The sequence below is a fragment of the Arvicanthis niloticus genome, chromosome 3 (genome assembly GCF_011762505.2).
Source record: "Arvicanthis niloticus isolate mArvNil1 chromosome 3, mArvNil1.pat.X, whole genome shotgun sequence".
Lineage (NCBI taxonomy): Eukaryota > Metazoa > Chordata > Mammalia > Rodentia > Muridae > Arvicanthis > Arvicanthis niloticus.
In genome coordinates, this window is record NC_047660.1 from 100,558,116 (window position 1) to 100,572,440 (window position 14,325).

General features: G+C 33.2%; 1 protein-coding gene across 1 annotated transcript in view; it reads left to right on the forward strand.

Moving 5' to 3' along the window:
* Window positions 1-14,325, forward strand: part of Top2b (DNA topoisomerase II beta) — a 61,574-nt gene that overhangs the window by 41,239 nt on the left and 6,010 nt on the right. Inside the window, exons 23-32 of the mRNA XM_034498163.2 lie at window positions 248-448; window positions 866-1,061; window positions 1,205-1,296; window positions 3,877-4,032; window positions 4,257-4,340; window positions 7,485-7,679; window positions 9,676-9,820; window positions 10,050-10,211; window positions 11,987-12,188; window positions 13,061-13,140. Of these exons, the coding sequence (XP_034354054.1) occupies window positions 248-448; window positions 866-1,061; window positions 1,205-1,296; window positions 3,877-4,032; window positions 4,257-4,340; window positions 7,485-7,679; window positions 9,676-9,820; window positions 10,050-10,211; window positions 11,987-12,188; window positions 13,061-13,140 (1,513 nt within the window). The remainder of the gene's footprint in view (window positions 1-247; window positions 449-865; window positions 1,062-1,204; window positions 1,297-3,876; window positions 4,033-4,256; window positions 4,341-7,484; window positions 7,680-9,675; window positions 9,821-10,049; window positions 10,212-11,986; window positions 12,189-13,060; window positions 13,141-14,325) is intronic.

Sequence of the window (14,325 nt, forward strand, 5' to 3'; positions counted from 1 at the left end):
AACTGTGCTTAGTAAATTCAAATAAGTTTCAGTTGCTATAAATCACTAGGTCTAGCAATGTCATCCTCCTTACACCCATGGACTTACAGTACCTTTGGTGTGTAATTACCTCAGAACCAGAACCATCATCTTGTATAGCTTTGCTCACCATTAAGCGTGCCCTCAAAATTTTTAAAAGATTATATGACTAATGAGAACATGATAGTGCATTGTAACAAGATTTATTGTCTTTTTAAATGTTTCCTAGGTGTACAAGGAGCAGGTTCTAGAACCTATGCTTAATGGAACAGATAAAACACCAGCACTGATTTCTGATTATAAAGAATATCATACTGATACAACTGTGAAATTTGTAGTGAAAATGACAGAAGAGAAACTTGCGCAAGCAGAAGCTGCTGGCCTGCATAAAGTTTTTAAACTCCAAACTACTCTTACTTGCAATTCCATGGTAATGTAATCTTTTTAAAATTGTCATACATTAGATTATCATAATAAGAGCTACAACAATAAGTTTGAATGCTAAAGAATCTAGCAATTAATTTTTTTTCTCTGGTGCTAGGACAGTATGTACTTTTAACCTCAGGCCACCACTCCAGCCCCCTAAGAAGTCCTCTAAAAAAATAGTCTCTCAAAATTTTTACTATTTTAAACTTTCCTATAGTTTTTGATAATTGCATTTATCAAATTCCTGTCACTAAAGGAATATTTATAGAAATGTTTTTAATAATTTTGGTTTATTTTTAATGGGTTTTAGGGATAGCATATATTTATATTAGAGTTATTTTAATTACTATAGATACTATATAAATTACAATACCAGTACAGATTTATTAAATTTAAAGAAAAAACTTTGTATTTTATGTAGGTACTCTTTGATCATATGGGATGTCTGAAGAAGTATGAAACTGTGCAAGACATTTTGAAAGAATTTTTTGATTTGCGATTAAGTTATTATGGTTTACGGAAGGAATGGCTTGTAGGAATGTTGGGAGCAGAATCTACAAAGCTTAATAATCAAGCCCGTTTCATTTTAGAGAAGATACAAGGGAAAATTACTATAGGTAAGGCATAGCCTTTAAAGATTTGAACATTAGTTAAAATGGAAAAAAGTCTTTATTAATAGAAGACATTTTTGTCAGTAGAATATAAGCAAATACAAATTGATCTCTTTTCTTGATCCTAATTTTATTTTTCCCTCACATAGAGAATAGGTCAAAGAAAGATTTGATTCAAATGTTAGTCCAGAGAGGTTATGAATCTGACCCAGTGAAAGCGTGGAAAGAAGCACAAGAAAAGGTAATCACCTGCAGAAAAAGATACTCAGAGAAGCTCTGAAAATCAACTTTCAAAAACAAAATCCCCAACCCCAAAAGTTTGAATTTAGAACTGATGAAGGTGCTAAGCTGGCTGTTTGGAGACTAACCCACAGAGCAGACACAGTGTAGAGATTCACAGTGCATACTCACCACAAAGCACCCAGCTCCACCAGGCCTCTAGAAATGGCTCCATGCTGAGAATGTGGCTCAGTCTCCTTGATCTTGAGTCTGCCATTAAGAGACTTAATTTGTCATGGTGGTTTCTCTAAAGTACATGCATACTCTTTGAGAGCCAGACTGGTAGCCCTCAAAATCCTTCCATTGTCCAGTCTGTGATGACAGTGTGGCATCTGCTTGGTCTAGTTGTGGTTGGGGCCGGGAAGATGAGAGAAAATGTTCCTTGTAGACACTAACAACAAGCATGTGCTCTGCCTGTGTTTAGACTTTTGGTCCAAAACTTAAACACTATAATTAAGGTGTCCATTTTAGATAATAGTTGTATTGATTCAATGAATAAAATATTGAAATCTTAAGAGTTCCCTCAAGAGTTAATTTCTTAATATTTGTGATAATAAAAAGGCAATTTAAAATGGCAGTACAACATAATGATTGAGAACAGAAATGTAGAGAAGTGAAAAAACAGCAATGATTACTATTTTTAGATACTGAAATAGAGTTGTATATCTATTAGGTAGTAATGTTAACCTGGTTTAAGAGAGTTAAAACTGTGATATACTGTGAACTGATATGTTAAATTTCCTTGCAGTTTAGAGTTTTCAACCATAATATTTTTGAATTTTTCATCAAAGTATATTGAAATGCTGCTCTTGTTCAAATTTGAAGTCAATATAATATGTTGAAGTGAGTAAAATCAGAACAAATTCTGTAGTATCAAGCTAATAGGCTTATTTTATTTACTATTTTAATAAAGTAGGACAGGGCAGTGTGGTGAAAGAGCACATTCTTCTTATATTGTGATTTATTGTGTTACTGAACTCCAAATTATGCTTTATATCCTTCTTGAACTGTGTCATTGTTGGTTTAAACTATAGAAAATTACCTAATAAACTAATGAATTCTGTGCTTACTCAGTTATAAAATGTAAGGGTGTTCTGGTTTTGGAATGCCCTTCTGGTGGAAGCAGAATTCATGGATAAAAGCTAGCTTGCTTTTAGTAGTGTCATTAGCACCATGAAAGTTTTGCAGCATCGTTGCCCAGTGTGCACTTAAGGAAGTAAGGCGTTTAGGTACCAAAAGGTGTGGTTCTTACTGGAGCCTGTAGTGTTGGGAGAGAGAGAGTTATAAAACATCTATTTAAAGATTATTTCTTATACTGTAAATTCTATCATTAAACGTGGAAAAATCCACTTTTTAAATTGATTTCTAAAAGTGCCCTTTGCTATATTCTTGTTAATAGTGAAACACATACATATATTCTTAGAGTGCTCATTGATAGTGCTTCTGGTGTCATGAAAACCTAGACAAAGTGTACTTTGAAGTTTCAGTTTTAGGCAGAATTGCACTGTGCGCTAATACCTCATGGAGGGCTAATCCCCCAGATTTCTGTAGCTCCATGGCAACTCACTGTAGAACAGCCTATTAAACATTATCTGGTATTTGCTAATTATCTGTTCCTTAGTTGAGTATACAGTTTTATTTATGTCACGAAGCATCTTGATTTGCACTTTTAATTTTTATCATTTTATTTCCAAAGTATACTCAGACCTAACTTTGTAGTTATACATTATTTTATTTCAGTATTTTTAATTGTAAAGCCGTTTTGTTTATAAACTTTTGGCTTGTTAAAAGTATTTTTTATTTTTAACTGTCTGAGTGTCTTAAACAACTTTAATTTAATTTCATTTAATGATTTTGTTTTTAAGCCTATGAAGGTAATGACACCTAAAATTACTTTCATTGGATTCATTGTAATTTGAACATATTATTAGAATAAGAGGCTTCTTTAAAGTGCAGTTGTTTTTCTGAGTAAAATTTCAGAAACCTCTCTACCTTAAATCATCAACTTAGTTCTCAGTCAACTTACTTTCTGAGTTCACATTTGAACAATCCTCATAGTAATAGGGAATTTTTATTAAAATATATCTGTAGTGAGTAAATGTAGCCTATTTATGTTTCTACAACTATTAAAACATTTTTATAAGTGATTTTTTAATGTGTGTTTTCATGTCCATTAACTGACCAGTATAAAAGTCTGACAATATGCAACGACAAAAATTTGACTTAATAATTTTAAGATACAGTGTCTTTTCACTTTGGGACGTAGGAAAGCAATTAACATTTTATCAAATTCCTGAGTAAATAGGAATACAATATACTATTACTTCTGAAGATTTTATTATTATAGCTTAAGAAAATCTTAAGCTTCTTTTAAATATAAGAAATAGGGTTTATAGGCAATCTTGATGGTAATCTTAAAAAACTCCTACCACCCTGAAGGAGTAGCATTAACAGTATAGCATTTAAACCTAATATTAATGAAATTAAAATGCTGATTTGATATTATAATGGACATTAATATAAAATTTATTATTTTTTACAGGCCGCAGAAGAGGAAGATACACAAAACCAACATGATGACAGTTCCTCTGACTCAGGAACTCCTTCAGGCCCTGATTTTAATTATATTTTAAATATGTCTCTATGGTCTCTTACTAAAGAAAAAGTTGAAGAACTCATTAAACAGAGAGATACAAAAGTATGAACGTTTGTGGGTTAAATAATTTGGAACTATTTCAGTATTATATTCTATATATTCAGATATATTCTACATATTCTATATATTCAGATATATTCTATATCTTTGATTTTTTTGTCCAAAACTAAGTATTTTGATTTATCCTTTACACATTTAAAAACTATTAAATGTTAAACTGTACTACTCTCTTTTTTTTTCTCTCTCTCTCTTTTTTTTAATTGTAGGGGCGAGAGGTTAATGATCTCAAAAGGAAATCTCCTTCAGATCTTTGGAAAGAAGATTTAGCAGCATTTGTTGAAGAATTGGATGTATGTTAAATCTCTATTAAATATATGTATTTCGGGCTGGGAATATAGCTTAGTGGTAGTGCATTGGCCTAAACTGTGTAAGGCCTAAGTCCAGTCCCAGCTCTGCCAAATGAAATAATTTTTAAAATGAATAAACTATATTTAGAAAAATAAATGGTTTTGAGATAATAATGAAAATTTTTCTTTAATTATCTACGAAATTTTCTTTAACTTTATATTAATGTATTTATAATCCAAGTTAAGATCAAGCTTGCTTTAACCCTATGAAGTTATAAAGAAAAGGTCTTTCTAGTGTGGACAGATAAAAATGTAACAAAGTTCATTAGAATAAATGAAATTCTAATACTTTCTATTGGTTTAACTCTCTTACCTGACTCTGCTAATTGGTTTAATTTGGCATTTTTCTGAAAAGAGGTAAGGCAGTCCATGGGTATGGTTGAATATGGGTATTTTGACTTCCTAAAGGAGAAATTTCAGTGATTTTCTGTTAGCAGAGTTCTAATTTTAAAAGTAAAAGTAGAGAAATGATTTAGAATGTAAACCTTTTAAAAATTACCTCTTAAAGTACTAAAATTAGATCAATGGCAGCAGAATAAACGTCTGATTTTAAGTACCAAAAGTAAGCAGCCACTATTATTGCATGATGCTAATTTTTTAGTTATTTCAGTGTTTCAGATTCTTAATTATTTTATTATTCCAGTATTTAATTTTCCTGCCCAGGGTTCTCTTATAGTTAGAATTTGTAGGAACAAGTGTATCATATTACTTGCCTAATGGAATTTTTGAAACTTTTTTGTGTTGTTGTTTTAGATTCCTTCTGTGATCATTTAAGTACCATAGTATACATTGGCCTAATTAATTAATTAGATTTTTAAAAATAGAGGCATATTTTCCTTCTACTAGCTTATATGTTAAAAAACTAACTTTGTGCTGTGGGTGTATGTAGTAGTGCAGCACGTGGCCTAGCATGAGTGAGACGTTAGCTTCCGCCATATTAAAGATGGCCAAATGAACATTAAAAAGAAAATTACTGCTTCTGATTACTATTACTGCAATTCTGATACTGCTTTAAATTGGATCACTGACCAGAAGAGTGGAACACGCTTTTTTTTTTTAAAAATTTTTTATTTGTTTTACACTCCAGATTTTATTCCCCTCCCAGTCCACCCTCAGACTGTTCCACATCCCATACCTCCTCCCTGCCCCCATCTCCACAAGGATGTCGCCACCCCCACCCCCCCACCCCACCAGACCCCTAAACTCCCTGGGGCCTCCATCCAGTCTCTTGAGGGTTGGGTGCATTTTCTCTGACTGAACACAGACTCCTTTTGTGCTTACTTTGTAGAGCTAGAACTGAAACGTTACCATTCGTAATCTCTGCCCAAGTATTGCTGTTTGCTACACTTTTAATTTGTCACTTTATTATTTGATAATTAGCAATATTCAGTCAAATGGCTCAGCAGTTAAAAGCACTTGCTGATTTCTTCCAGAGGATCCTATTTCGTTCTTTTGACTTCTGTTAGACAGTTCTCATATACTCCCTCACCCCCGGCCTCCGTAGGCTCCCATACACAGTGTAGTATGTATTCACACAGACACACATACATAAATAAAAAGAAATCTTTAAATTCTAGACAGTTTTAATTTTTTGTAAATTTAATTGTTTTATGTATCTTGAGTGTTTTGTCTGAATGCTGCTCTCATGGAGTTCAAAAGAGAGTATCAGCTCCCCTGGAACTGGAGCTATAGATGTTTATGAACCACCTTATGGGTGATGGGAATTGAACCTGGGTCCTCTGCAAGTACAATGCTTGCTCTTAACCATTACGCCATCTCTCCAGCTCCAAGATACAATTTTTTTTTGATAACTAAGAATATGTAGACTTAAATTTTATAACTCTGCATTCTTTAAAGTGATGATACTATCAATTGAACATATCTTGTGTGCTGATACTGTACTGCATGTAGTTCTCAAATAAAAGAAATCATCCTTTCTATAAAACAGATAAGGATTTGGAGCCTAGAGAAGTGGAGGGACTTGCTTAGAGAGGCATTCTTTTGGTATGATTAAAAATAATATTAATCTTTGCAAAGCCTTTTTCATCATTATCCCTAAAATAGATATGATAGAACTTTATAAAACCTGCCACATGGTAGGTGCCCTGCCAACTGTCAGTTACTTGTTAAGAATATAACAAGTAATAACTAGTAAGTAAAAATATCAACATTGGATATCAATGTGTTTGATTTCAAAACATCATACTTATAAATGTTTATTAAACAAAATGTATTTAAATGTCTTTCAAGAGATGGCACTTTTCTTTGCATTTTTCCAAACCTGTTAATTATTATAAAAAATAATTTTGTAGAATTTAGAATTTGTCACATTAATTGTGGTTATATATTCATTTATTTTGATAACAAACCCTATAAGCTCAATGTCTTGGGATTTTTTTTCTTACTTTGAAATTGTGAATCATTATTATGATTAAAGCAATTGAAAAGAATAACTTCATACTTATTTTAGATTTATTTTTTTTACTTTATTATGCATATAGATCTTTTTCTGCATGTAAGCCTTCATACTACCTGTGTGACTAGTTTTGAAGAGACTAGTAGAGGGAGTAGAATGCCCTGAAATTGGAGTTCAGATGCAGATGACCCACCATGTGGGGTGCTGAGAACTGAGCTCATGTTCTCTGTAAGAGCCACAGTGCTGTGGAGAGCTGAGCAATCTGTCCAGCTCCACATCATACTTTTTAACAGAACTGTCTTTGTGATTTGCCAGGTTTCTGACGACAGCAGGTCAGCAGTGGTCCCATCCCATACTCTCATAGCACTATAAAGAACCACTTAGGCCACTAATTACCATTGCCATATTAAATTAAGAGTAGGAAGCTACATTCATGAATTGGGTTTAAGACTCAGCTGTTCTGACTTAAAAGTTTTTTCTTCTATTCCCATTATTTCGTCTCAGATTATATCAGCCGAAAAGAAACCTTTGTTTCTTAACATGTGAATAATTTATTTCAGGTTTTTATGCAATAATGATTTCTTTTATTTCATTCATTCATTCATTCATTCTTTCTTTCTTTTTTTACAAAGAGCTGTTTATGTATCTGTTCCCTTTTAATCATATTTCAGAAAGTGGAAGCACAAGAACGAGAAGATATCCTGGCAGGAATGTCTGGGAAAGCAATAAAAGGTAAAGTTGGCAAACCTAAAGTAAAGAAACTTCAGCTGGAGGAGACGATGCCCTCGCCTTACGGGAGAAGAATTGTTCCTGAAATTACTGCTATGAAGGCAGATGCCAGCAGAAAATTGCTGAAAAAGAAAAAGGTATCACATTCCTGTGTTAGCTCATTGGTGCACTCTACTTTAAGCTTGTGTTTAATCATGCTTTGTGATTTATAATGTACTTTGATGTGATAGGACATATTCTTTCATGAGAGCAATTGAGCTGAGGAAGAATACCCTAATAGTCAAGGATCACACATATATTTAGAGCCACTTATTTAGTTCAATTTATCCCTTCATCCTGTCTGTTTGATCTTAAACTCATGAGCTTAACTGATTTCTTGCCTCAGCCTCCTGTGTTGATTGGGACTACAGGGGCCTAAATTCTGTTTTTAGAATGAGAAACACTCTGCTGAACATCTTTCTAAATTAAAGTCTTAGCAAAAACCAACCTCATACCATACAAATTATTAACTTTATAAATTTAAATTTTATAGTATCATGACAAATTAAGGGTGTGTTAAGCAGAAAATAAACTTTGTTTGGTTTCGAAGTAACTTATCACTTTCTACGATGTCCTTATTTGTCTTTGTTGAACACTGTTAAGCACATCTAGCGTTATTGGCATTGATAATTATTATCAAGAGCTTTAAAAAAAAATATGTGAAATTTACCCTTGAGCAGGATGGACCAGGATTAGCCAGATATAAAGGCTAATATATATTATATATAATATATATTATATAATATATATATGGCTAATATATATATTAGCCAGATATAAAGTGAGTGTTCAGAGCCAAGAAAGCAGATATATGATGGTCTTACAAAATCTGAAGGTTTTATAGTCCAAGTAATGTGTATGCATATATATTCAACACATAACTGAGAATACAGGCTCTTTGTGATGACTGAATAAGCTTAAGTTGGAGTTACAGGTCAGATAATTTTTTTAATTTTAATTTTTTTTTGTGGAGAGCTAATATTTGAAGCAATTTGAAACAGGAGCATTTTGACACTAGAGAAAATATTTTTTTCTGTCTGATGACTGGGCTATATTCTTCTAGCCTGGGCCTTCACCTCACTCAGCTTTAACATTAGCTCAGTGGCCTCTGTCCTTTGGTGTCAGGTTCATTTCCTTTTTTTGTTTTTTGTTTTTTGTTTTTTGAGACAGGGTTTCTCTGTGTAGCCCTGGCTATCCTGGAACTCACTCTGTAGACCAGGCTGGCCTCGAACTCAGAAATCCGCCTGCCTTTGCCTCCCTAGTGCAGATTCATTTCTTATCTTTCTTTTTTTCCCTCTGCTTTATGTAGTGTCAATAAACTCATCCTTGCCTACCCTGAGCTTTGCCCACCTAAAACAATAACTCTTAAATGTTTATCTCTGAGCTATAATGTAATGCCAAAAGCCCCTCGAACTAAGCATGGCCAAAACTAGGCCCATTATCCTGCTTGTGGGCCTGCTTTGCTTTCCATCTTGCTGCTTTTACCACTTCTCTACCCTGCTGGCAAACCTAGATGATTCTTTCAGAACTAGGTAGGAAAGACACCTTTGGCTTGTTTTCTTTGATCCTTCTTAAGCAGAATGGTTCACATTTCCTTCAGCTGCTGCTGTCATTCACTCTTGTTTTGACTGGTGTTGCATTGACATTGTACCTGCCTACCAGTTCTGACCTTAACAACAATTTCTCAGGTTAGATTCAGGCTTTTAGTACTTCACAGAATACATCTGTTGCTTATTTTTGTTTAGCAATTTGAAATGTTTTCCTAGTAGGTACAGGCACTGATAGTGTGGTGTTTTTTTGTGTGTGTGTTTTTTGTTTGTTTTGTTTTATATATGTAGCTTTTAGTCTCACAGTTCCTTTGCTAACCAAGATCCTGGCTTATTCTTTAAGATTTTTCTAAGTGGCTATCATCTCAGTGAATATATCAGAATGTTAGGCTTATAAGCAGTGTTATTTGAAGCAGGAAAATGGAATACATTAAAAAAACCTGGTATGAGGAAATTGTTGAGTGAAACTGTATCTCTAAAATAAGCACTGTTAATTTACTTTTTACTTTTATTCATGATTGGATTTGATTTGATTTTTAACACATAGGGTGATCCAGATACCACAGTAGTGAAAGTAGAATTTGATGAAGAATTTAGTGGAACACCAGTAGAAGGTACAGGAGAAGAGACATTGACTCCAACTGCTCCTGTAAATAAAGGCCCCAAGCCCAAAAGAGAGAAAAAAGAGCCTGGTAAGGCATTAGAATGCTTTTGTGCATGTTTGTGTATAAGAAAGAAAAGGACTATAGGGTATGTCTAGAGTCTACTGATTTTGATTGATTGATTTATTTTTTAGTAGTTCAAGTAATAACTTTAATTTTTATATACATTTCTATTTTATAATGAACCTTTCATTATAAAAGCTTCACTAGTAACTTTGAATAAGTAATTATATGCAGATTATCATTGTCTTGCTTTTAGGTACCAGGGTTAGAAAAACACCTACATCAACTGGTAAACCTAATACAAAGAAAGTGAAGAAACGGAATCCTTGGTCAGACGATGAGTCCAAATCAGAGAGTGACTTGGAAGAAGCAGAGCCTGTGGTTATCCCAAGAGATTCTTTGCTTAGGAGAGCAGCTGGTATTGTGATACATTTTATATTTATTTTATTGTATATGATCATTGATCTATACATTTGGTTCAGTAGCATTATCAGTATCACTAAAGTATTAAATCATCACTCCAAAGAAAGACAAGGGGAATTATGTTTTTTAAAAACAAATTTATTTTACGTGTAAAAATATTTTACATACATGCATGTCTGTGCAATGCATGTATGTCTGGTGCCTGCTGAGGTCAGGAGAGGGTGCCAGATCCTCTGGATCTGGAGTTATGGATGAGTGCTAGGAACCAAACCTGGGTCTTCCTCAAAAACAAGTATTCTATTCTTAACTATTGAGCAATCTTTCCAACCCAAATCATGTTTTCTACTTCATTTTATTATTAAAACTTAGATAATGCTTCCTCCATGGCTTTGGGATATCTGCTAAAAATGAACAGACCCCAAACCAAAGAACACAAAGATTATTTTGTCACAATATTGTCAGCTGTGATAGCTCTGTTAGAAGTTCTCTGTATAAATATTCTACCACTTTTATCATCAGAGGTCTCCTCCCTGAAACTGTTTACACAGATTCCTTGTATTCAGTTCTCTAAATATAATGCTGTGATTAGGCACCTTGTCTTTTAGTGTATTGCTATTAAGAATATGATTTGATCTTCCTTGAATATTCATTAATTACATGTACTCAGATAATTGTAATATCTGATTAGTTTATTTTATGGTTCCCTTACATTTTCTTAAGTTTTAATTCATTAAAACGAGTATTACAACTTTATGGTTGTTAAGTCTGGCAAATGTATTTTTAATTGTATGCCATTTCTTTAAATTGTTTGATTCTCTTATCAAATGGGTAAGTTTATTTTCCTAATGAGTATAGGTATAAATGATATGAGTGAATAATTTACATCATTAGATTAAGGTACATGAAAATTAGTTAAGACTAGTTAATGCTTCAAAAATTATGGTTATGTTTTTCTATACATGAAAAGTAAAATGAAATTGTTGAGTGTCTAAATAGTTTAAAATTTTTCCTCCATAATGCATGCTAGAATTTAAAATAAAACTTACTTGCATTATGCCAGAATGCATAATTCTTCTCTTTAGTTGTTTCTTATCTTACAGGCATGTACCAGCATGCTCGGTGTATGACTTGACTTATTGGGACTTGAATCCAGAGATTTTTGCATACTAGGCAGCATTTGCCAACTGAGCTAGACCTTATATTGTTATTTTACAGTGCAGCTAACTCTAAAGGGAAATAAATGTTTTCACTTAGACAAGCTAAAAGAAAGTTTATTGTTTTTAAAAGAAGGTAAATTTTGTTATTTGTAATTAAAGAAGTGGGAGATCTTATATCAATAGTCCTTTGTACAGGGCACACATGACATCAATACAAATGACGCAGGTCATACCAGTCATGGTTTTGTGTTCTTAAATAATATTTAAGTATAATGAGAAACAACCTAAACAAATAGTCCCATCAGTTTTTTTTTATAACAAACACAGTAAGTACTAGTTTTGTAGCCTCCTGGAAAGTGTTAAGGGAGACCATAGGTTTTTATTCTCTAAAATTTCATCCTATTCTTAATATACTTCAAAGATATTTTACATGGTAAATCTTGGATTTTGAGTTTTACATTCTTTTGTTGCTTTTGAGTGAGCCCCTCCCTATGTCACCCAGGGTGCCATCAAGTTCCTTGGCACAAATGATTCTCCCTTAGTCTCTTAATTATTTGGAACTGTAGCAACATGTCACTGCATCCTGGTACATTCATTTCTGTTTTCCTCCTAGCTGAAAGACCTAAGTACACTTTTGATTTCTCAGAAGAGGAGGATGATGATGCCGATGATGATGACGACAATAATGATTTAGAAGAACTGAAAGTTAAAGCATCTCCCATAACAAATGATGGAGAAGATGAATTTGTTCCTTCAGATGGCTTAGATAAAGATGAGTATGCTTTTTCTCCAGGCAAATCCAAAGCTACTTCAGAGTAAGTAAAGCAGCAGTGATTATCTAGTAAACTCAGGAGCATCAAAAAGTGATCAGTTCTAGCTAAAGGTTTCTTCATATAGTTTGTTAATACTGCAGGTCTTCCCTAGAAGTTGCTGTGGGTTAACTGAGAGGCTGGCAAGCTTTTTCATACAGGGCTTGAAAATAACTACTCTATATGTCCAGGTCATATGGCTTTGTAACAGCTCATTATTATTGCCCTTGTAGCAAGAAAGTAACCTCAAACAACATGTAAATAAATGAGTGTAATTTGTCTCAGTAAAATGTTTACAAAGATATCATCCACATGAGTGTATTTGGACAGCTCCTGGCTTGGGAAATGTTTGTAGATCTTTAGAATTAGGAAACTTGTTTTTCCCAGAGATTTGTCCTTGGTTACTTTTATTACTTTTGATGAATGCCAGCATTAACATGGAGAATGTGAGATTTTTTAATTAAGTAGTTTTTTTAAAAAGACATAATAACTCAATATAACCAAACTTGATTAGCTTCTAAAGTAATTGCCCACCTGTGGTCTGTAGCCATTAGTGGTCTGGCCACCTACTATGAAAAGGAGTCCACCTTTCTCTTTGGATCTTTGTTTATAGTGTTTGAGTTAGTGTCACTTTGAATAATTTTAGAGCATTGCCTAGTCTCCATTCTTATTTTATATCAAGTCAGTATTTTTAAATCATATATCTGTGTTCATGTATTTGCTTACATAAGTCTGTGAGGAAATGAACAGGGTGTGGGTGTTGCCCTATCTTCAATAAAAAAGGAGAAAGAACTAACATTTTGATAATTATAATTCCACAGTGTATATTATCTTGGATATTTTAATTATGCCTCTTTGTGATATTGTCTTTCTAATAGAAAATCTTCACATGACAAAAAAAGTCAGGATTTTGGAAATCTCTTTTCATTTCCTTCATATTCTCAGAAGTCAGAAGATGGTATGTTTTGTTACTCTTTTTATTAGTTAATTATTACATTATTGCTGTACTTGATAGAGAGAAAATTTGAAAAATCATGTCAGATTTAACTGCAGAGTTTTTTTTATTAGTGAAAGACTTTATGTTTTGCCCAATATGATAAGACTTACTTATTATTAACTGGTTAGACTAGGTATTGTGGAAGCATGTAGACAGACGCTAGCTCAGTAGGTGTAGTGTCTACATAAAAGATTTAATAATGAAAAAAATATAAAAATAATTGGAAGATTGAAATTTGATTTTCATGGTGATGTGAATGTATTTGCATCTATAAAAGTACTGGTATAGATGTAGATTCATTTTAACCAAATTCTTATATCTGAGAAAAGAAAATTTTTATTGGAGCAAATATAATTAGGGTATATTTTTTAGTACACATATTTTTGTGTATATGTGCAGTTTTCAGGGTCACTTAATTGATTTGCTGTCTTTGTTTTGAGTGTATGGTGTGTGTGAGGGTATGCGCATGTGCATGTGAAGGCCAAAGGTTGGTGTCATCTTCCATGTTCTCCACTTTATATATTGATGCAGGGTCTCTTCTTGAGCTTGAAGTTTTTCATTTCAGCTAACATGACTGGTTAGTTTTTTGGTGTAGGAGTAATTTCCTTTCTCTGCCTCCTGTGGTTTGGAATCCCAGGCAGGACACTATGCCTCCTTTGCTTTTATGTGCGTTTTGCTTGCAGAACAAAGGCATTAATGGCGAGCCAACTCCTGAACCCTTGTTTTGGATTTGTAAATATATACATACAGACAAACCTAGACTTTGTACATTTTTTTATAATTTGGATAGACATTCATTGGTGACACAAGTTGTCAAAACTGTCATGTAAAATTATTAAGTGTAAGAGGCCATTTTAAAATTTCTTGCTATGGTTTGAGTGAACAAACAGTTGATTGCTACGTTAAACTAATTTGTGGACAGAAATAAGCTAAAGCTGGTCATTGGGGTACATGCCTATCCTAACATTTGGGAGGCTGAGGCAGGAGGATTGCAAGTTTGAAGCCAATCTGGGCTACATTGTAAGACTGTTTCCCCCCCCCCCCCAAAAAAAAATAAATTAAAGGTAAGCTTGTCTTTAAAATTAGTCATTAATGATTTGTTGATTTAAAAATAGGAGTGCTTAGTGCTCATTTAGATTTGGGCAT